Source organism: Tachysurus fulvidraco, chromosome 22 (genome assembly GCF_022655615.1).
Source record: "Tachysurus fulvidraco isolate hzauxx_2018 chromosome 22, HZAU_PFXX_2.0, whole genome shotgun sequence".
Classification (NCBI taxonomy): domain Eukaryota; kingdom Metazoa; phylum Chordata; class Actinopteri; order Siluriformes; family Bagridae; genus Tachysurus; species Tachysurus fulvidraco.
The window spans coordinates 9,465,099-9,489,159 of NC_062539.1; the positions used below are offsets into that span (position 1 = coordinate 9,465,099).

At 37.9% G+C, this 24,061-nt stretch overlaps 2 protein-coding genes across 7 annotated transcripts in view; one reads left to right on the forward strand and one right to left on the reverse strand.

Moving 5' to 3' along the window:
• Nucleotides 1-1,492: 1,492 nt before the first annotated feature.
• On the forward strand, nucleotides 1,493-3,202 carry hes6 (hes family bHLH transcription factor 6). 2 transcript variants are annotated; one of them, XM_027143282.2, is made up of 4 exons: nucleotides 1,493-1,882; nucleotides 1,979-2,065; nucleotides 2,178-2,259; nucleotides 2,377-3,202. In XM_027143282.2, exons 1-4 carry the CDS (start codon nucleotides 1,817-1,819, stop codon nucleotides 2,814-2,816), a joined length of 675 nt encoding a protein of 224 aa, XP_026999083.1. In that variant the 5' UTR covers nucleotides 1,493-1,816; the 3' UTR covers nucleotides 2,817-3,202. The 2 variants fall into 2 exon arrangements, with proteins under 2 accessions (XP_026999083.1, XP_026999084.1); XM_027143283.2 differs by having other exon boundaries at nucleotides 1,512-1,882; nucleotides 2,380-3,202.
• A 2,765-nt stretch (nucleotides 3,203-5,967) lies between these two features.
• per2 (period circadian clock 2) overlaps nucleotides 5,968-24,061 on the reverse strand; it is a 44,690-nt gene continuing 26,596 nt past the window's right edge. For 3 of the 5 annotated variants that reach the window (XM_027143233.2, XM_047806429.1, XM_047806430.1), the window contains 15 exons: nucleotides 23,269-23,375; nucleotides 22,322-22,475; nucleotides 20,661-20,769; nucleotides 20,031-20,168; nucleotides 18,930-19,005; nucleotides 18,639-18,807; nucleotides 17,677-17,804; nucleotides 14,898-15,098; nucleotides 14,028-14,279; nucleotides 12,315-12,781; nucleotides 11,777-12,163; nucleotides 10,945-11,125; nucleotides 10,577-10,793; nucleotides 7,606-7,756; nucleotides 5,968-6,972 (listed from right to left, as the gene is read on the reverse strand). In XM_027143233.2, the coding sequence (XP_026999034.2) occupies nucleotides 6,856-6,972; nucleotides 7,606-7,756; nucleotides 10,577-10,793; nucleotides 10,945-11,125; nucleotides 11,777-12,163; nucleotides 12,315-12,781; nucleotides 14,028-14,279; nucleotides 14,898-15,098; nucleotides 17,677-17,804; nucleotides 18,639-18,807; nucleotides 18,930-19,005; nucleotides 20,031-20,168; nucleotides 20,661-20,769; nucleotides 22,322-22,475; nucleotides 23,269-23,375 (2,854 nt within the window). In that variant the 3' untranslated portion in view covers nucleotides 5,968-6,855. The remainder of the gene's footprint in view (nucleotides 6,973-7,605; nucleotides 7,757-10,576; nucleotides 10,794-10,944; nucleotides 11,126-11,776; nucleotides 12,164-12,314; nucleotides 12,782-14,027; nucleotides 14,280-14,897; nucleotides 15,099-17,676; nucleotides 17,805-18,638; nucleotides 18,808-18,929; nucleotides 19,006-20,030; nucleotides 20,169-20,660; nucleotides 20,770-22,321; nucleotides 22,476-23,268; nucleotides 23,376-24,061) is intronic. The other 2 variants (XM_027143234.2, XM_027143235.2) reach the window with 2 other exon arrangements.

Below are 24,061 nucleotides of genomic sequence, written 5' to 3' on the forward strand. Positions count from 1 at the left end.
ATGATAAACACGATGGGAAATGGAGCCATAACTTAAGTACAAATACATCATCACAATCATTACCACACCTCATTTGATGGACCAGTTCATCTTATTGTCTATTTAACTATCATATATACTTGCAGGTTGGCTTTAATGAAATAAAGTAGCCAAAACAGCCATTTGGGGATAAGACCCATAAACTACAACATATAACCTGAACATGACTTTTTGGACATGAACATTGAACATGACTTTTTAGCCTACTGTTAGGACAGAAGGGTTTTTATGGTGTCCAATCTAATCCAATCGTAAATGCTGTTAGTTGATGGATGCCCAATCTTCGGGGCTGGTGTGGGTACAGGTCTTCAGGTGATTTAGTCCTTCAATAGACTCAAGTGTGGCTTGAATCGAATGAAACCTTGTACACCTTTGTTTTGTGACGTCATAAGTACCTTTAGGAATTATATTAGACTACAACTCTGCTCTGATTTGTAGATTTCTCTGAGGTTTGAAAGCCAGAGCTATGAACAAGCTGCCAAACAAAGGTTACGTCCTAACCACACAGACTGCTCTCATACTAAGTAGAGTACAGTTTGTTTGGTTAGAACGCAGTCGTATAGGTTTTTTGGCCTTGGATGTAACCAGTGGATCATTGAAATGGGATTCATCATAAAATAGTATCTTTTTAGCACTTGTTAATCTTCAAGCCACCCTGTTTGTCTAATTGCGTCAGCAGGATAATTAGGCTTCTTACATCATAGCTTACATAAAAATAGGTTGTCCTCGAAAGCAACGTAACTGGGACTCCATGTCATGAAAATATACCAAGAGTGTACAGCAGAGGGCGAAAGTTTCACTCATTAGAATAATAATAATAATAATAATAATAATAATAATAATAATAATAATAATAATAATAATAATGGTGATAATAATAACAACAACAACAACAATAATAATAATAATAATAGTGGTGATAATAATAATAGTGGTGATAATAATAATAGTGGTGATAATAATAATAATAATAATAATAATAATAATAATAATAATGATGGTTAATCTGAGAGGTATATATGTATCAAACACTATTAATATTCTAACTCAAATAAACCTTGTATTGTTTAAACTCACTGGTGTTGTTTATGAGCTGCACACGAATGACACATTAGTGTCGATAAACCAGAAATGGCTTTTAACTCTCTAACTTTTAACTGGGGTTTATTTATGCTCTGTTCTGATTGGTCATTCAGTACAGATGTTTCATTCCCAAGCCTATATTAGTGAATTAAAACACGCAACATAATCGCTGGTTAATATCCGCTATTATGATGATGATAATGATGATGATGATGATGATGGTGATTATGATGATGATAATTATTATTATTATTATTATTGTATTAATACTATTTTATTTATATTTATTTTGAGGTATTTGTAGTTATAGTGGTCTATTGTTGTTGTTGTTGCTTGAGTTACTCAAGCGCAGTCTATATGACTGAACAGTGCTGTTGTGGGACAGGGAATTGAGTCGTTTCCCTCCAGTACACATTTTACAGGGTGGGTTGGTTTTCGAAGGCGAGACAAAGGCCCTGTAGTTGATTGGCTCCCTTTATGCGCGAGCTCCCCGTCAGCTCTCTCGCCCAGTCCCTGCTCCATTCACATGTAAATCAGGCTCCATAAATGCACCCCTTGGTCGCCCACTTTTGCACAATACCCGCCTCGCTTGTTAGTACCGTGTGTAGACCTTTGTTTCAGACTGCGCTCGCCAGCCATCTGCCCTCCATTCAGGAGTTTTAACGGCATTGCCTCGGATATCGGAAACAGCAATATGGCCCCTGCATCCCGCAATGGCAAGAGTGAGGATGACTACTGTGGGATCAAAGGAGACCGAAAGGTACGAACGGTTCTGTGTTACCTTTCTATCGTGCCCGACTTTTGGTGGTGTTTGTAACGATGCTTAATTCTATATTATAATATTGCATTTGTGCAGACGAGAAAGCCCTTGGTGGAGAAAAAGAGGCGCGCCCGCATTAATGAAAGTTTACAGGAGCTGCGACTGCTACTAACAGACTCAGACGTAAGTCACGTTCATCACTTTATCAACTTGGACGCCTACACGTATCCTGACAGCTCGTTTTCTGCATAACGAGGACGCAAACTTACGCTCACGCTCTTTGTGTCATCCTTAGGCGCATACAAAGATGGAGAACGCTGAAGTCCTGGAAATGACCGTGAAACACGTGGAAAGTATTCTTCAAAACAGAGCAAAAGGTGAGTTCTGGATGGGCATGTAACATGGAGTTGGCACTGCATGCACAAGTCTTAAATCAAAGCCTGAAATGTACTGATTTGGAGATTCAGACTTTCACATGTTTGTGTTTGCTCCAGCAGCTGACAGCATCACTCGTGAGGCCAGTGAGCGTTTCGCTGCAGGTTATATTCAGTGTATGCATGAAGTGCACACGTTCGTGTCCAGCTGTCCTGGTATTGATGCCACCATCGCTGCGGACCTGCTCAACCATCTGCTGGAGTGTATGCCTCTGAACGATGAAGATCGCTTCCAAGACCTGCTTTCTGATTTAATGGGAGACTGTGGGAACGGTGGTGCTTGGCCAGGTGAGGGGATGTACGCCGTGCTTTCCCCACGTGAAGGAAGTGCCAATGGCAGACCTACGGATCTCTCACCGTCTCCATCCAGCACATTAAGTGATGATCTGTGCTCTGACATCGACGAGACTGACACCGAGCACAGTCACGTAGACAGTCGGGACAATCAGGATAATCTGCCCACTGTATTTTACTCTAAATCTGTTTGGAGGCCTTGGTAGAGCTGGTCATAACCCTTGATACAGCCGTGAAATGTATGCAACAGAACCTGTGTAGCTGTTAGTGCACAAGTTATTATGTAGCTCAGAAAGACTGGACATGTGTGAGATTTTAGCTTGTAATGAGAGATGTCTTTAACAGTTCTGAAAAGCTCTTCATGGTGAAACAGCCTCTTGTCAACCTAACAACACTGCAACATCAGCATCTTTGTAGCGTATTTAAATGTTTTTGTATAAGCTAAATTAAGACGACACTGTTTTGATGAGTATTTCTTGGAAGTGCTTATCTGTATCTTATTATTGTAGACAAGAAAATGTAAATATTTCATTGTTGCTGTAGATATATTGATTACCTATGCGTTTTCTTCATTAAAAAACATCAACACCCATGTCTTATTTTTATTTCTTTTTTAAAATCATTATCTTGTTGGACAACTGTAGACTCTTTATCACACTCCTAAGTGTGTGTGGGGTAAAAAAAAAAAAACAGAAGCAAGGACGTCTCATAACAGAACTGGTGTGGCTCTTAATAAAAGTAATCAAACTTCACACACTTGCTGGCACACACTTGAATAGGCTTCTTTGACAGAAAAAAATTTACAATTGAAATAAGCAGAGGTCAAGAGCACATGGGGAGCATCGTTCCCACACTTTGCTTATGCAGACTAAAGGTGAGAAAGTACTCTTTGGAGTTTGCAGGAAACCCCACACCTCTGATGGTCTACTCCTGAGCTGACAAACCCAGCTGTCATTCTTTCAAAGCCTTTTGGGGCTTGACTGGCTCACACATTATAAAATACTGTGGTCATGGATAATACAGGTTTGTAGGAAATAGAAAAAGTAGCATATAAATTAAAGTGAGCTATTTCTGATGTACTATTACACTAAACAAGAGCTTCAAACTATTTTGACAAGGTATTTTATATGGTAGCCAGCTGCCTGTCAGATAAGCTACCTAAAATCTTCATAAGTGTTATTCTTGATAGAAACCAGGATGAACAGAACTTTTAAGACGGATCATAATGTCAGCCAATATCCTTTTCAGAGTATGTCCTTATACTGTAATTAAATCACAGACCATTAGCTACATTTTCACAGCACTGTTCTTACTCTGGGTCAGGCCAAGGACTTCAATCAACTACATATAATTTTGGATAAAATTTAGGCCAGTAAAACAGATAAACCTATATGAAGAGTGAAGAACTATATAAAATGAAGAGAACTAAACCGGACATCAATCTCTTCGATTATAGGGATGAATTGATACATGAAACAAGCCAAAACGGGCCTAGACATACACCGAGGTACAACAGACCCAGAAACAGACATAGGCTTACTTTAGTTTTCAAAACAGACAAAAGGCTATTAGTTCAAAGCAATACTAAAACATGATCACATTTTCAAAAATTCAAATAAACATTGTTTTTCAAATATTTCATATGGATACCATCAATATGGTATCACTAATATGGTAAACTGAGTAGGCTTAGTAACAAGCAATTTTCCAATTGTACCAGCTCTGATTGTACCAGTCTTCCGTGCCATGCAGATTTTGGACCTCCACTGAGACGAGGCTGATTCTATGAGGATCCTGAGGCATCTAGAGATGTTCCAGCTCCAGTTAGACTCTTCTATACTAAAGAGGAGATACCAACTCCATGTGGTCTTTGAGGACAACAATCTCATCATACAACATTTACCATACTGTATATTTATTTATAATCACACCCTCCAGTGTCACCCACATGAGTATGAGGTTCTCCTTTGAGTCTGGTTCCTCTCAAGGTTTTTTCCTTTACATTTCAAGGGAGTTTTTTTGACCCCACAGTCATTACTATACCTCAGTCACCCCAGAATTATTCATTAGGGATAAAAACAAACACATTTAAATATATCCAACATTAATCTTAATTTTTTTTGTATTATATTAATCTTTATAATAACCTTTTGTTCTATGTTTAAGTTCTGTAAAGCTGCTTTCAGACAATGTCGATTGTAAAAAAAAAAAAAAAAGGAAATAAATTTGAATCGAATCGAATCGATTCTGAAGAACTAATATCATGACCTACTGGCGTATTAACTGGATACTAGTTTGTAGTGTGGAATAAAAACGTATTAACCGTTTTCAAATCCACATAAGAATCTTCGCGGTCTGTTGTCAGCTTGTACTCCTCTGATCAGAAAAGACTATAGAGGCGTCTGTGAGGTGCCGACTTTAGTGCCGTCCGGACTTTAACACCTCTTCCTCAAATTGGCTGAGGTGTGAACGACACTCACGTCCCTTTCATCAAAGGCAGCCGCATCCTCTTCACGTCGCTTCCAGTCTCTGCGCCCTCAGCGACGCTTAAAGGGCTACTAAAAGACAAGAGGCTGTACACCGGAACAGCGTTGTCATAAAAAAACAAACAAACAAACAAAAAAAATACTAGGAAATGTCGCTAGACACAAAAAAGCAAGCTACGCACTTCATTTTGAACATATGGCATCCAAACGGCTCGAGTTACACACACACACACACACACCACACACACACACACACACATACACACACACAGACACACACAGACACACACAGACACACACACACACACACACACACACACACACACACACACACACACACACACACACACACACACACACACACACACACACACACACACAGCTCCAATGGTAACCTCAGCAGCATCTCATTCAATCATCTGTCTCTTAGCTCACTTTGGGTCTTAGTTTCATTGTATTGAAACTTACCACAAAGATTACAAAGTGCAAAATGCAAACAAACAAAAAACCTCCAATCAAGTCGAGAATATTTTTCTCTTAAAAATAACATTTTATTCTTTAAAACAATCAATTCCTTTAGAACATTTGACACACAAAAGACATTTGCTTTAGCCTACAGTGAACTGTCTTAAGTTTAAGTGTAGATTAAAAGAAAAAGAAAAAATCAATCAATAACTATTGTTAGCAAACTCACCAGTTGACCCACAACCCCCCCCCCAACAAAAATATAGACTTTGTGTTAAAAGTGCTGTGCTAATAAGGGAGGAAAATATATTCAATATAATTTATATTCAAATGTTAATTTAGTACAATAAGAAGCTGAAGTGGTCATAACTTTAGACATTGGATATGCTATCTATCTATCTATCTATCTATCTATCTATCTATCTATCTATCTATCTATCTATCTATCTATCTATCTATCTATCTATCTATCTATCTATCTATCTATCTATCTATCTATCTATCTATTCCAATGTCTAAAAGTTTCAGCTAGATTTTGATTTGATTTCATATATATAGTTTCTTTCCTGGGGGAAAAAAATGAAACCTTTTTTGATCAGTACCACAACTGTCTGAAAACAGGTTCCTCTATAATCTTCTTCAACGGACAGTCGTATACAGTAACATAGAAAAATATACTAAACTATTTTCATTGAGATTCTTGTGTTTAGGGTTTAATGAAGCATAAAGCTTAAGCTTCAGTATTTAGCTGCCAAGTTGTGTTTTCTCCTCTGATTTTCCCGATTAGTGTCGTAGCTGATAAGATACACGTTTACTAATAATCGCTGAAGTGAAAAAGATTTTTTTCCTTTTCCAGCAGAAATGCTTCTTGACCGTCTTTACAAATACAAGTTGTTGAGGTATTCATGGACATTTGTAGGTTTAATGAATATAACACAAAATATGACTATGAATATGTAGTTTTTAAGATTTAAATAAATATAAATTTAAGAAATACAGATAAATATAAACACATTTCAACAAATACGTTTCAGTCACAAGGACATTGTCTTATAACAACTTGGAGTCTAAGAATTTCACACACACACACACACGCACGCACGCACAAGCACACGCATGCAAGCACACACCCCTCAGAGAACTCAAAAGTGATGAACTCATAACTTCAAAATCAAAAGTTCCTTACATCTAAACATATAAACATATATGAAATCTGAAAGGAATAAAAAAAATAACACAAGCTTCCTGTTCAGATCAGCACTGTGTGTGTGTGTGTGTGTGTACAAGCTCTTCATTACGTCTGGTCATGTGCGGGGGCTGTGACATCACTGACTTCAGATTCTCCCATGTGCAGGTCTGGGAGCTCCTCCTCAACCGGCGTCTCTGTGACTCCTTTACAGCCAATACACGCCTTCACAACATGTAACAGATAACACACATTTAGCTTACCTCTGTCCTACACCAACATCCGCACAGTAATTACAGAACATGTATAGACTGTCAAGCTTATTTATTTTTTTCACACAAATATAGGAGAAGAAGCCTTGATTTTTTTTAAAGAGAAAATTACCCTATAGTGAGATTTGCATGTGAGTGAAATTGACTGTAAAATTTTTTAACCGAATATGCCATATGTTTCTTAGAAATGTGACAAATATATGCCCTTTTTTAATCTTTCGGTCATTACAATAATTTAAGGCAGCATTTTAAACATATACTGAAAAAGAGATAAGAGACTCCTGAGCATTTAACTATTAAATGTTTGTCCTCCTTTTGGAAATTTAGGTTTAAAATGAAACCATGTGTTTTTGAACCAAGGTAAACATTCAGCTTTCTTAATTGAAACTAAGTAAGAAAAATTATTACCAGTTCTTCTATATTATATACAACTTATACTACTTATCAAAATGCAGAACTGGGAGAAGTGTTTGAGGTTTTAGGTAAATTAAATATATTGGCTTTATATTTTTGTCACTTAAATGATGCTTTTTGGACTAGATATAAAATACCCATCTGGCTGTGTGAGAAGTGCTTTTGTATTCACCTCAATGTTAATGGCTTTGGGTAGACCGCCTCCTCTCACCCAGGGATGAACCTCAGCCAGCTCTCTCTTCTGCTCCTCAGAAAACCGTGGCTGACTCTTCTGCATCTGCCTCAGTTTCTCCCGGTCATCCTGCAACACTTGCTGGATATCACTGAAGAAACAAAGACAGGCAGAAAAATCTTGTGAATATACATAAAAACATATTTTTCCAACTGAACATGAGGCAATCATATTATTAAATTTGGAAAAATTTAATTAGTGCTTTGTATCACATAAACACCAAGAGCTGAAAATCTCAGAGAATCTCCTTTTTTGATCTTGGCTGTGTGCTTAGGGTCGTTGACCTGTTGGAAAAAGAGCCTTCACCCCAGTCTGACATCAAGGATGTCACTGTACGTTGCTGAATTCATCTTTCCCCTTCGATTCCGACTAGTCTCTCAGTTCCTGTTACTAAAATAGATCCCCACAGCTTGATGCTGCCACCACCATGCTTCACTGTAGGGGTTGTATTAGCCAGGTGATGAGCAGTGCCTGGTTTCTTCCAGACATGCTTGCTGGCACACACTTGAATAGGCTTCTTTGACAGAAAAAAATTTACAATTGAAATAAGCAGAGGTCAAGAGCACATGGGGAGCATCGTTCCCTAAAAATCTCAGAGAATCTCCTTTTTTGATCTTGGCTGTGTGCTTAGGGTCGTTGACCTGTTGGAAAAAGAGCCTTCACCCCAGTCTGACATCAAGGATGTCACTGTACGTTGCTGAATTCATCTTTCCCCTCGATTCCGACTAGTCTCTCAGTTCCTGTTACTAAAATAGATCCCCACAGCTTGATGCTGCCACCACCATGCTTCACTGTAGGGGTGGTATTAGCCAGGTGATGAGCAGTGCCTGGTTTCTTCCAGACATGACGCTTGCTAGGCAAGTCGTGGCCTAATGGTTAGAGAGTCTGACTCGTAATCCTAAGGTTGTGGGTTCGAGTCTCGGGCCGGCCACGACTGAGGTGCCCTTGAGCGAGGCACCGAACCCCCCAACTGCTCCCCGGGCGCCGCAGCATAAATGGCTGCCCACTGCTCCGGGTGTGTGTTCATGGTGTGTGTGTTCACTGCTGTGTGTGTGCACTTTGGATGGGTCAAATGCAGAGAACGAATTCTGAGTATGGGTCACCGTACTTAGCCGTATGTCACTTCACTTTATTCAGGCCAAAGAGTTCAAAAGTTTGTTTTAATACACCAGAGCATTTTGTTTCTCATGGTCTGAGAGTCCTTCAGGTGCCTTTTGGCAAAATCCAGGTGGGGAAAATGCTGGAACTCTGTCATAGTGATCATTTGGTTTTTGGTCATCTCCCTGCCTAAGGCCTTTCTCCCCGTTATCTCAGTCTGACTGGGTGGCCCGCTTTAGGAAGAGTTCTGGTGGTTCCAAACTTCTTCCAATTTTTACGGATGATAAAGGCCACTGTGCTCATCAGTGCTGCAGATATGTTTCTGAACCCTTCACCAGATCGTTACCATCCTGTCTCGGTGGTCTCTGGCTTGGTTTGTGCTCTGATATGCACTGTTTACTGTGGAACCTTATATATACATGTGTGTGCCTTTCCAAATCATGTCTAATCAACTGAATATACCGCATGTGGACTCCAATCAAGTCGGAAAAACATCTCAGGGATGATCAGTGGAATCAGGATGCACCTGAGCACAAGCTTGAGTGTCATTGATCAAATGACATTCACTGTGTCAATATAGGGTATTTTTAGTAGACTTTAAGGAAAATAATGAATTTAATCCATTGTGGAATAATGTTGTAACATAACATAATGTGGAAGAGGTGAAACGTTGTGAATACAAGTCAAGTCAAGAAGCTTTTGTCATTCCATATATAGCACATACATGTTGCAGTATAAAACAGTGAAATGAGACAACATTCCTCCAGGATTATGGTGCTACATAAAATACTTTCCGGACGCACTGTAAATAGTTTCCTACCATAATGGCTCTCAAAAAACTAAAATTTGTATGAAAACTAGATAGGCTGTCTGACTAATCCTGAGGAAATGGCAGGTCATCCACGAGATGTGGTGTCATGACATAATATTCCAAAGCCTAATAAGGCATTCATCAAAATGGCCCACAATACAAAACAAAAAAATGTTTATAGCACATACCCTCTGTAAATTTTAGTTTATAGTAATAGACATCTGTAATATATATATATTTTCATCTGTATATTATATTCATAGAACATACATATCTGTAAATTACTGTTCATAGTATTAACCATATATCTTGTTACAGCACATATCCTTATGCAGACCTGTATATTTGTTCATAGTATGCACACAACTGTAAATCACTCCATATTACCACTTACTTAACTTATTTAAATCTTGTAAAAACTGTATATCCTGCACTTGCTACTATTGCACTAAACTGCATTTCTTTGCCTTGTACTTGTACATGTGTAATGACAATAAAGTTGAATCTAATCTAAAATAAAAAAATACACATAGTTCATCTTCAAAGTGCAAATGGTAATAACTAGTTTTATGCAGCACAAGTTCATGATCTTAGTCCAGACAAACTTGCAAATAATTGTTGTAATCTGTTTAACCCATAAGAAAAGACTTTATAATTTTGCCTGCTATTATTCAGTAAGACAAATTACATCTACTCATGACACAAGCATATGTGCAGATATACCCAAACAAATACTCATACTCTAGCACACAGACATTGGATGTGTCCAATGCAGACTCTCCTTTATACTGCATAGTGTTAATATACATATTCCTACATTCAGCAAAAGTTTACACACACATCTAATCTTTAAAATAACTCTATTATAACTCCATTGCATGCCCTTCTCTCCCCCTGTAGGCTTTTTCAAATTAAAGGACAGGGCTCATTAATGTTGCTCTTATAAAGAGGGACAAGGCACAGCATTTGTGCTTTTGAGCTTTTTTGAGCAACCTCACTTACCGAGAGGGCAACTGGTATGTCATCATTGCAGCCTTGTCCACATTGGCAGCAAGAAGCCACAGAGGATCCTGCAGGACATATTTGATCAAACTCTCACTGTCCTCTATCTCCAACGATCCTGAAACGCCACCTCCTGGTCTCTTGGCCTTATGGGACTTCTGTGACGAGTCCACACTACCAAAGTAGTTACTGCTGTTATTGCTGGTGTGACTGCTCCCTGTATAAGATACAAATAGAGGGAGAGATGAATGATAGAAAAAGACAGAATACAGAGAAATAAACTTCAGTATATAATCTATACATTTAAAAAACATTAAATAAGTAAGCTCGTTGTGAACAGAGAAAAAAGCATTGAGATTAATATGCACCAGTTCCACTTGCAGATCCACCACTTCCACAAGCTGATGTGCCACAGCCATTGAAAGTAGAACCCATTGAACCGGATGTGGCTGACCCTGTTCCAGAGCGAGAGTCCTCCAGCATGAGGATATCCAACAGATCACTGGATGAAGAGAAAACATCACAGTGGTGTAGGTCATCTGCAAGTTCCTGCAAAATAACACACAAGAAAAACACCATATATTAAGTTACCATATGCTTTCAATGCTTAGAAATACTTCCAAGTCCTCCTTATTTATTGTTATTAAGATTAACATGTTTTATGTTAGATAGGATATATGTATAGAGCATTATTATCAATTTTGTTTTTGGTGACATTTGTTGATACTCAAAAAAGGGTCTGGAAAAGGTTACAGTAAGTCTGAGAATCCATTGAACCATAATATTTTAATGGAAACATAGTGAAGCAAAAATAAATCCCTTTCTGCAGCTAATGCAAGTCACTATACCAAGCACCACCAATATACCAGTATACCAAGGCAAAACTCTTCTTATTGTCATGTCCGGTTAGGCCATTTTTCAATTTTAGTTACAAAGTACTTTACTTCAATGACTGTTTTCCAATATTGCCAAAGTAACAATCATTGCTTTTTGGTTTTTTAAAGATAGAGATTAAAGAAATAGTGGTTTCCATGTATTAAGGGGCAAATACTTTTTCATTTGTTAATTTTCATGAATTGCTTTAAATCCATGGAGGAAAAATTACAGAAGCAAACAAACAAGCAAATGAGGTACACAATGCCATCTACTGGAGAGAGAGCAGAAGCAAGAGAAGATAGAAATGAGAAATCAGGTCCATACTGGATCTTTGTCTGTCTTGGTCTGTGTGGTAATGTTTGCTCCTTTCTCCACTGCAGTGCTCCCCTGAGTACCAGCAGAGGTGGATGTGGCTTCCTGTCTTTCATTGACACGCTGGCTTTCCTCCAGCTGTAAAAGGTTGAGTTGCAGAGGTGAACTGCACCGTGACTGGAACAAGGGTGGAGATGATTGCTCCCGACCACCGAGTGACTCAGGGGTGGAACTTCGTGAAGGTTCCTCCCTTGTTTCTGGTTCTGCAGGCTTGGGTTGCTTGTCCAGTGGTGTGAAAGGGAATGGCTGAGCTGGAAATGGGTTTTGTGGGGCAAACGGAGTCTGTAGAGGAAACGTTGTCTGTGGTTGGAATGGAACCTGAGTGGGTGGGAACAAAGCCTGTGGGAGAGTAATTAAAAAAATTATTAAATCAGATGTTTACTAATTACTTACTAATCAGGTGTTTCATTTCTATGCTGCCTTTCCAAAATCCAAAAATGCTATTATAATAGAAGGTATTAAAAAAGACAACTGAACAGCAGAATGTCACCTGCTCAGGGTAGAAGGGCTGCCGAGGGGCACTTCCCAGTTGTGGGAACATATAGTTTGGCAGCAGAAGTGCCACCATGGGTGTGACAAGTGGTGCAGGGAATTGAGGCTGCATGGGTTGCATGGGAAACCGTGGATTCTGAGTACACTGGCTGTTTCCAAATCCTGAAAGAGGGGCATCAACCCTGGGTGGAATGGAATTGGTTCCTGGGTACACCTGATGGGGGTATGAAGGCACAACAGCTGGGTATGCGGTGGGAAAAGCAGACTGTGAGGTGTCTGAAGGAGACCATGAAGTCTGGTTCAGTCCTTGCAGCTCTTGTCTGAACAGCTGCCTCCTGTGTGAAATGGTACTGTCGGATGATTCGTTCTGTTTGATGCGCTTGGTTTTGGATTTTCTGTTGCGCCCTCCACGGCCAGTGGCAGGTTCTGTTCTTCCCCCCTGCTTACAAACACGGGAAGGTCCTGCTGTACGAAGAGATATGGGAAACAAGAGAAAAGTGCTTTATGTCATATATCCACTTTTTAATAAGGATAATACAGGCCTATTACTAAATACTCAGAGACAGTTAATAACTCTTAAGCATAAATTAAATTCTAAAATCTGCTTGCTCATAAGATGTCTATTAATTTTAATTAACTGCAGCTCTGACAGCACTGCAGGCTGTAATTCATATGTTTATATAAATGAGTTTGTATTAATTCCTAATAATTTCTATAGTAACAACTCATTCGCAGGTATTTGCACAGCATACAAGCCACATAATCCAATAACAAACACATTTATAATACACAGATTAAATACATGTTATTTAAGTTTTTTGTCAAGAAATACATGTAACATTGAAAATTTTTTGGCTTATTAACTTCAAGAGAGGAAATAATAGAGACTGGTTTGGCTTTCCATAAACATTATAACAGACAGAAACAAACTTAACAGTCTTAATGTTTGGTGATTACCAATTCCAGGTTCTTGACCTGCACAAAAAGACTGTAACTAGATCTATTACTCTTTACTCTCAGGATAATTCCCATTGTTATACTTAACATTTGTGATAATTATATATACTGGTACCTGAGATTTTGCAATAAAATTGGCTAGACAATAAGAAACAGTGATCAAAGAAAAATTTAAATATTACCTGGAAAAGTATCATAGGCTCTCACTTTTAATCAACAAAAACCCAACTGTAGTGTCTGTAACTCCCCCTTTAACTGATTGTCTAGATTACTATACTATACTTTACTATACCTTTAAAAAGTTTTCCTGGATCATATGTTTAGCAGGAACCCATCTTTTCTAGGCTTCATTCATTCCCTCAGGCTATATTTAGGAAAACAGTGTTGCCAAACTAACAGCCAGCATGTTGAGTCAGGGCTTTCACTGCCAAGGTGGCACTTCACCTACTCCCACTCTTTCACTGGTACATGGGTTCGGAATGTACTTATTTGGGCTTTAGTCAAAGTGTGACTCTCTCATCCAATAAATTAATGAGCTCTGTTAAAAACTGCTTTGCTGAGTGAAATTCACAGTGACGTTTTATGCAATATTTTTACAGAGTGTGAACTGTGTGCCTCCTCACTTCTGTTTATTTTCAACTCAGTTGACACAGATTGTCAGCTGAACTAGACAAAGTTTTGCCTTGCTAAATGAATCTGAACTGAATTTACTTTAACGACATGAAAGTTAGATAGTTGGTGATTTTATCCTCACCATTGGATGTGGCCTGTCCTTTCTGCTTCTCCAGGTTGTCTGTTTTGAATGTGTGAACACCCCTTAGCTCCTTGAAGCGGTTCAGAAAGACTTGCTCTTCCTTCTGTGTATGTGCTGCCAGCACATGCTTGGTCAGGCCTAGTTTCTTATACGCTTCTCTTTCCTGGCTGGGAGGTGAAACTGTGGCAGAAGGAATGGCTGGATTGGGGCCTTCTGCTGTGTCTCCAGCACTGGGGCCATCCTCAATGATTTCTAGGTAAGAAAAACTGGATCAGATTCATGTTCATTGACCGTATTAAGCAGACATCTTTATTTATTTATCTCTGTAGTTTGTGACTGTTGTTACTATCAAATATGTTCCTGTTTAGGCAAACATGCTAAAGCAATGCTAATAATGAATGAAATCTAGCAGGTGCCAACGTGCATCATGTAAAAAGTTTATTTATACATTGAATCCTTGCTATAAACTTTAGAACTCTGTAACCACTTTTTCACTGAAACTATTCCTGGACAGGATGGTGGGAGTTTGCCCCCTAGTGGTAGTTATATAGATAGTTTATATAATTGATCACAATATTATACTGTCCATAGCTGATAATAGCTGAGTAAGAGCACCTTATAGACCTATCAGTACACTCAGACACATAACGAGGAAAAGTGATACTTTAAGGAAAGTTGTCTGTAAGTGATACTCCTACTACAACCAACCACACCAAACTATCCTACCCCTGATCACTGCTAGCTAGCATTGTAGCAACAGTACTTATTGAGTGAATTTTTGACTCAGTAAGTACAGTCACTTTTTAGTCAGCTTTACCAGGTATCTTAGTTCACAACTGCATTGCTGATTAACTTATGTGCCTTATCTACCTGACTCTGGCTGATTTTTTTTGTCCCCGACATGTACGATGGTGCTACTGTAGCTGCACTGGCTGGTTATGGACACCACACTTTCAGCTTTGCTTGGCAGTGCCAGGGGAGTAAGCGAAGTGCCCACCACGCCTGAGCTGCTTGACTTCTTTGACACATTCAAAGGTGAAAGACCAGCTTGGGACTTCAAGTGTCCAGGTTCTAAAATATTAAAAGAAAAGAAAAGTACATTTTATACCTTATTGTGTATTTATGAGCAATAACACAAGTTTGTATAAGGATGTTAAATAATAATTACACGATAAATGTTCGTGGATGTTGAAACATGAATTATACAGTTTTAAAGTGTAAAAACTGAAACCTATTATTCAGCTTTATTTGAAACTGAGAAATGAAATTTGCCAATAATTTACTAAATTAGGGCATATTATTACAAGGGCATATTGGAGACTAAGAATAGAATACTGGAGAATATTAATTTTGCTTATTATTAGAAAAGAAAATTTACAACACATATTCTGTTAGCCTGTTACTTCTGTTATACTGTTACTTACAGTGTATTAATGCTAAAAAGTCAGCGTTAAGTGATACAAATGTAATGCAAATGAGGTTAGTCTTGTGTATTGTATCGTAATGTGAAGCATTATGACACTAGATTGTTTTCATCAGCTTTCAGTGTTCTTCTATTTAAGTTAATATAAGGGCATTGATATTCATTTGATTAAATAAAACTATTATATAACACCATTAAATACTGTTGTTATAATGTATAACAATTCATTCTTTTTTGTATTGATAGTAAAGATAGCAAACTACAACAATCAGCCATAACATTAAAAGCAAGTGTATAGCATTAATTATCTTGCTGTGGTATTTTTCACTGGGTGGGATATACAGTCGTGGCCTAAAAATTTTGAGAATTACATAAATATTAGTTTTCACAAAGTTTGCTGCTAAACTGCTTTTAGATCTTTGTTTCAGTTGTTTCTGTGATGTACTGAAATATAATAAAAAGCACTTCATATGTTTCAAAGGCATTTATCGACAATTACATGACATTTATGCAAAGAGTCAGTATTTGCCGTGTTGGCCGTTCTTTTTCAGGACCTCTGCAATTCGACTGGGCATGCTCGCAATCAACTTCTGGGCCAAATCCTGACTGATAGCAACCCATTCTTTCATAATCACTTCTTGGAGTTTGTCACAATTAGTGGGTTTTTGTTTGTCCACCCGCCTCTTGAGGATTGACCACAAGTTCTCAATGGGATAAAGATCTGGGGAGTTTCCAGGCCATGGACCCAAAATTTCAACATTCTGGTCCCCGAGCAACTTAGTTATCACGTTTGCCTTATGGCACGGTGCTCCATCGTGCTGGAAAATGCATTGTTCTTCACCAAACTGTTGTTGAATTGTTGGAAGAAGTTGCTGTTGGAGGGTGTTTTGGTACCATTCTTTATTCATGGCTGTGTTTTTGGGCAGAATTGTGAGTGAGCCCACTCCCTTGGATGAGAAGCAACCCCACACATGAATGGTCTCAGGATGCTTTACTGTTGGCATGACACAGGACTGATGGTAGCACTTACCTTTTCTTCTCCTGACAAGCCTTTTTCCAGATGCCCCAAACAATCGGAAAGGGGCTTCGTCAGAGAATATGACTTTGCCCCAGTCCTCAGCAGTCCATTCACTATACTTTCTGTAGAAGATCAATCTGTCCCTGATGTTTTTTTTGGAGAGAAGTGGCTTCTTTGCTGCCCTTCTTGACACCAGGCCATCTTCCAAAAGTCTTTGCCTCACTGTGCGTGCAGATGCGCTCACACGTGCCTGCTGCCATTCCTGAGCAAGCTCTGCACTGGTGGCACTCTGATCCCGCAGCTGAATCCTCTTTAGGAGACGATCCTGGCGCTTGCTGGACTTTCTTGGACGCCCTCTTTCCTTGAAGTTCTTGATGATCCTATAAATTGTTGATTTAGGTGCAATCTTAGTAGCTACAATATCCTTGCCTGTGAAGCCATTTTTATGCAACGCAATGATGGCTGCACACATTTCTTTGCAGGTCACCATGGTTAACAATGGAAGAACAATGATTTCAAGCATCACCCTCCTTTTAACATGTCAAGTCTGCCATTCTAACCCAATCCGCCTGACATAATGATCTCCAGCCTTGTGCGCCTCAACATTCTCACCTGAGTTAACAAGACGATTACTGAAATGATCTCAGCAGGTCCTTTAATAACAGCAATGAAATGCAGTGGAAAGGTTTTTTTGGGATTAAGTTAATTTTCATGGCAAAGAAGGACTATGCAATTCATCTGATCACTCTTCATAACATTCTGGAGTATATGCAAATTGCTATTATAAAAACTTAAGCAGCAACTTTTCCAATTTCCAATATTTATGTAATTCTCAAAACTTTTGGCCACGACTGTACAGTATTTGGCAGCAAGTGAACTGTCAGTTTGTGTTGATATATAGGAAGCAGGTAAAATGGGCAATGGCAGTTTCACAGTGGATGCGTGAGCAAAGCAGAAGCAGTGCATATTATTTTTGCCCATGTTAACCGCTTCTGCTCTGCAATTAAATGCTTTGACTGATACAGTGCAATTTAGAGATGTATACATTATCATATATCAGAGGGTATACATTAGCAGTTGCTTATTTTTGGGCAACATTTGGTAAGCACATTCTGTTTACTTCAAAGGAAAGAACACTGTACACTCAGTTTTACTTCTGCAGCAAATGTGGTTAGTGGTTAAATGGTTTGAAGTGCATGTTTTTCTACCTTCAGCCACCTGCAGAGAGCTTTCAGCTGCCTTCTGTTTGTCCTCGTCTGAGTTAGAGGAAGTGGTGTTGGAAGAAGACTGGCATTTTCGTTTCACTGTAATAGGCACATTGCAGCTCTCTAAATATCTGCAAAAAAGGAAAGAAAAATAGTGAAAAAATGGAGAGGAAGAAACACAGAGAGAGAGAAACAGTGATTGAAAGTGAGAGAAACAGGGCGAAATTGTGAGATAGAGAAAGATACAGAGAGGTTATTCATATAAGAGAAATTATTCATCCATCTTCAGTAACTGTTTCATCCAGGTCAAGGTCAGAGAAGGTTAAATACAGGTATACAATTTAAGGAGTCTTTAATAAGAGAAAATGTCTTTTCCAAACCATAAATAGTGTTTTAAAAGATGTGAATGTAAACAGACCAGTTCTCAAAGTGGGTTCATAGGACACCCAGGGGTAAAAACATGCAATATACTTTAAAAAGGAAGGAAAACCTACAAAAACCTAACCGCTCAATCTTATGAAAGTTATTCGGATGGACAAAATGAAACATCATAACTCCGCCACCTAGTGGCAGAGACAGAAAAAACCTGTATTGACTCAACAGCCAAAATATTGCTGTATAGTTAATAGATAGATATAATACTGTATAGTTATATCTTACTGTTATAATTTAGATGAATAGTATTTGTAATAGACATGTTCTGAAAGTTTTGATTGTTTTGTAAAAATAAAAAAAAAGAAAGAAAAAAAAGAAAAAATTGGGCAAAGCTGAGCTAGACAATTAGACTGAAATTAAACAGACATTAAACAGAACACAATAGAATAATCAGCAAATAAACTTTACTAAAAAACTAAAATGCAACATGTAAAAGTGAAACAAAACAATTATATTTTTATAATATATCAAATTCTTATTGCTTGTAATATTCTCTGTATCGGTAATAACAGCTTATTATGACACTGTACCTAATTACACTGTCTAGGCAGCTGATCTGCTGGTATGAGTAGACAGTCTGGTCTTTTAATGCGAGTTCTTCCTGTAAGGTGGCCTGCTGCTCCTCCTCACCCTCTCTCCAGTTTACTGGGTATGCTGAGTCTTTGAGCCGAACTACCGGACTCTTCTGGGGCAGTTCTGCTGGAAAAAGGGCGAGTGAATTAGGTCAGATACAATTACAATGACTCTTTTTTACATTCGTAGAAACATCTAAACATAAACACTATATTTAAGCCCAGTAGCAGAGGCATATTTGTACTTACTGCATGGACTCTTTTTAAATTGCTGTCCCTGATTCTTCTGCATATGAACGCCTTTACAGATCTCATGAAATGTTCTCTGTGAAAAGAAACCCAATGAACATGAGGGGAAAGAAGGCTGCACTATAGACCATATGCAGCATATGGTGACCAAACATGGAAGCAGTTGCAATATAAAGTATAAAGTGTAAAATGTCTATGATGTCCTCTAGTGGCTGTCTGCAGTACAAAACAAAATTTCTTTGAACCAAACCCATATTTGTTAACTGTGTATGTAATAAAAAAAAAGTCTAACATATTTTACAAAATACTCAATCTATCACTGGAATTCTGGCCTTTTTTCATTACTAATAAGAAATAAATGGGAAGTTTTAGAATTTTTAAATATTTAAAATATCAAACAAAAATGTAAAATATTTTAAATATTTAATAGTCAAAATGCTACATGAATTGCAATTGCGACATATTACCATTTTTTTTTTTGGCTGAAGTAATGCTGAATAATAAGATGTTTGATGCATCTAATACTCAATGGGATGACCATGCCATAAGGCAGAGGACTCTTTGGAAATTCACTTATATGTATGTGAATATGAGATGCTGCCTGAAGATTCTTTTAAACGTACAGTAGCTTGGTTAAGATCATCCACATTATACGGTTGATATTAAAAATCATGGAAAATCTGTTATAGTGGCAGAACTAGAGTCTAGAGATGCACGTCAGTGCATATCTTGCGTTCATGTATGTTGAAGTAGTAGACATTTGGACATTTTCACTTAGGGGTGTACTCACTTTTGTGGCCAGCAGTTTAGACATTAATGGCTGTGTGTTGACTTATTTTGAGGGGACAGCAAATTTACACTGCTATACAAGTTGTACACTCACTACTTTACATTGAAGAAAAGTGTCATTTCTTCAGCGTTGTCACATGAAAAGATATAGTAAAATATTTACAAAAATGTGAGGGGTGTACTCACTTCTGTGAGATACGGTACATACAAGACAGTTGTGTATTTCCATATTTTTGGCAACAGTTGGGGAAGACCCATATGACGAGGTGTCCAAAAAAATAGCAATAAAGTACATCAATTATTGTGACTTACAGGTTTGGCTCGACCCTCTTCATCGTCCGCACGTGGATGGGCTCCATTACCATTGCTGTCAGTGGATGAGGCCACACTCACCAAATGATCGGTACTGCACAGGTTTCCATAGCTGCTTGAGCCATTATTATGTACTGGCTACACACACACACACACACACACACACACACACACACACACACACACACACACACACACACACACACACACACACACACACAGACGTGACTGTTTAAATGGCTTCTCATATTTATCTCATGTAAAACTCATAATTACATGACCAGACCCATAAACAATACAATCTCTGGCACAGAATGATTTCAGAGATCACCGCAGTAACCTTATCGGACACCAATTGTAAAACATAATTGTGTGTGTGTATTTTATTTCATCTATATATTACTTGTATCTATATATAACTTGTATGCTGTCAGAATTTTTATTCCCATTTCCCTGCAAAAGTATAATTTCAAAATTAGACACTATGTGTAATTTATCATTACATTTTATGATTGCCAGAACTTATTTAGCAGGTCAAGAAAGAATGATTACTGTAGGCAATAACCTCCTTAAAATTAGAATTTGCTGGGAATAGAAGCTTGTTTCTGTTTTCTTTCTGTTCTGTCTGACCTGAACCAGGAGCCGGTGAATCTGTTCGGTGATATCCAGGATATCTGAGTCCATTGCCTTCCCCTCAGCTGTGACTGGAGCAGCAAACACATCCTCATTTACTGGACCCCTGGAAAAAACAAACCAGTCAAACCTATTTTTTCTTTCACCATACTTCATTTATCTGAGGAAATGAGTTTAATAAAAATGGAATACATTTAGCTGAGTGCAAACATGAGAAACATTACACAATGACTACATTTTGCATTATGATTTACATTTGCATTTACATTTACAGCATTTGGCAGACGCCCTTATCCAGAGCGACGTACATAAGTGCTTAAATCTCTAGCATTGAATACATTAATGCTGGCTCACTAGGTTACATACTTAACCTCCTACGACCTGGTGTCCACATACGTGGACATCACTGCATCTAAAATGCAAGGCCAAACCAAAGCTTGGGTCATAGGAGGTTAAGATACCATGAGTTTAAAACATTTGTTCAAAGTTCTTATGATGATATGATAATGATCATATAATACTTTATTGTCAGAACATGTCTGAAATTTTTCTTGTATCACAGTATATTTTCTATGCAGCAATCATCTCTTACACAACATCACTTAATACACAACCTCACTCTTACTACATCCCACTACGCAACATAGCACATTTACAATACTCTTGATTTATGATTAAGTGTCTTATTTAGCTCAAGGATCACCTGATGCACAAAGGAGTATTTCAATTTCAATTTTTTGAATCTTGGGATTCTGTACCTCCGATTTGATGGTAATAGTTCAAACTCATTATGTAGAACATGATTGGGATCAGAAATTATATTATTAGCTAGTCTTAACAAATTAAGTTGAGTCATATAGCTTCTCTTTATAGCAGATCTTTAAATGATTAAACTGTGTTTTTAGATTAACATACAGGCTTTTATACCAAACAGAGTTGCAATATTGCACTCATTACTACAGACATACTGTAAAGAACAAAAGAAGAATCTTTTTGCTTACGCCGAAAGACCTAAGACGAAGAAGAAAATCGATTCTCTGCTTTGTTCTTTTGCAGAGAGCATCAATATGATCTTTCCATGTTAACGTCATCAATCATTACACCTAAATACTTACATGTTTTAACTTGTCTGATTTTACTATTATGAATAAAAAAGGCATTATATGAGTATCGCATATGCTTCAAGCACTTTGGAATCTATAGGCCAGGATTAATTTCTTCTCACTTATATTGTCAATCTTTTTTTTTTTTTGTAAAATTTGGCAAAATGCTCATGTTTTTTTACTTTGTGGTCCAGTGCGCCAGTGCACACACACACACACACACACACACACACACACACACACACACACACACACACACACACACACACACACGCACACGCACTTGCTCACACACATGCACGTACATGAACATGCAAGTCTTTTCTATTAAATGTAAATGGGAAACGTTTTTGATGGTTGGGGCTTCCATTTGATGATCCCAGTGATAGATAATGCAGCTATTAAAACAGCCTATTTAACTTTGCTGTCTTTATTCCACTTCCCAGCTAACTGCATTAGTAAACCAGCAAACCAGATAAGGATACCAGACAAGGCCAAATATTTTCAAATCAAACTCTGGTTAACTTTAGTACATGAAGAATATCCCACACTCACATGCGGACTTTGTGTCGTGCGATGACAAAGGACACTTTGCGGCTCCAGGGGTTGACGAAGCTGGACCAGCTGGTGTCTATGGTGATGTACTCTCCATTTCGAGCACAAAACCGGATGGAGGAGTGGTCAAATGGCTGACCAGCGTACTGCAAGACTAAAGGAAAATATCTGATTTACCATGTTGCCATACTAAAAGGATTAGGGTTAGAAAAACTTTTAGAGGCACTAGCAAATATTATGACCTTATGTTAAAATAGTTTTAAGTACGGAAAGGATAAAATTCAATGTACAAACTATAGAAACAGAATTTTTCATGCATACAATGTACACCTCATATGTTTACCTCAAGTGTAACATATATGTAGGCTGTTACTGTGCTAGGAACTTAATAAAGACTTTTTTTTTTTATAAAATATTGCTTATCTCGAGTCCTTTTAAACAGCATCTATAGTATATTATGGTTGTGTTTTAACCTCAAATAATACTTATCAATTTGGTTTTGGCCAAACATAATGGAAAAGAGTTGACGCTTACTGAAGAAATAATATACTATGTCTTTTTTATCAGGTTTTATCAGATTGGATTTGTGTTTTTGGTTCAGAAGTCTGAGACTTCACTAAGACTTCACAATGCTGATCAAAAGGAGAACGGATCACATACTAAGCACTTACAGTACTAAGAACTTAAACATTTATTTTCTATTACCTTTCACTGTTACTGCACTTATTCAAAGACTGCACACCTGAAGCATTGCAGGCATTTTAAGTATTTCAGTCTCAGACTTTTTAACACCTTACATGCCCGTTAATTAAAGATATATTAAAGAGATATATTAGTACATATTAAAGATATAAATTATTATAATTGCATTTTCCAGACTTCCACATATAAAACTAATCCAGCCAGAATAGGGGTTAAGCAGTATAAACTGATGGTGTGACACTCACTCTTCCTGTGAATGCTGAGCATCAGTGGCCTATCATTCGGGTGCAGGTGTAGAAGTACTGATGTCCCAATCAGGTCTTGTGGTAGATATCCAAGTAATGGGACAGCTCTGAGATACAAACAAAATGATAATTCACTCATTCACTTGAGTATTGTCTGAAGGATTGAAGAATGTGCAGAATTCAAATACAAGTTATTCATGTGTTCTAACCAAGAGGGACATAACTTTTAGAAGTTGAAAAGATAAAATCACAGGGTTGAAAAGAACACCCTGTTGCTCAAAAGTCAGAATCTACTTTCAATATTTTCGAATGATTAAATAAATAATTTTTTGGCTGTTAAAAAAAAAAAGTTTTGTGTTTAGAAAAACTTGTGTTCTTGGGGCCAAGACAACCTGGGCACAGTAGATTTAACTACATCAACTACTGTATTTTCTTTCTAAATTAGTTTACTTTCTTCTTCTTCTTCTTCTTCTTCTTCTTCTTCTTCTACTTAGCTTTTCCCCTTCGGGGATGCCACAGTGAATCATCTGTTTCCACCTCGGGATCCTCTACTCTCGCACAAATTACCTTAATGTCATCATTTAACACATCCATATATCTCCTCTTTGGCCTTCCTCTTGACCTCTTACCTGGCAGCTCCATCTCCAACATCCTTCTACCAATATAACCATCTCCCTCCTCTGTTCATGTCCAAACCATCTCAATCTAGCCTCTCTGACCTTGTCCCCATAAAAGCCAACCTGAGCTGTCCCTCTGATGTACTCGTTCCTAATCCTGTCTATACTTATCAAAC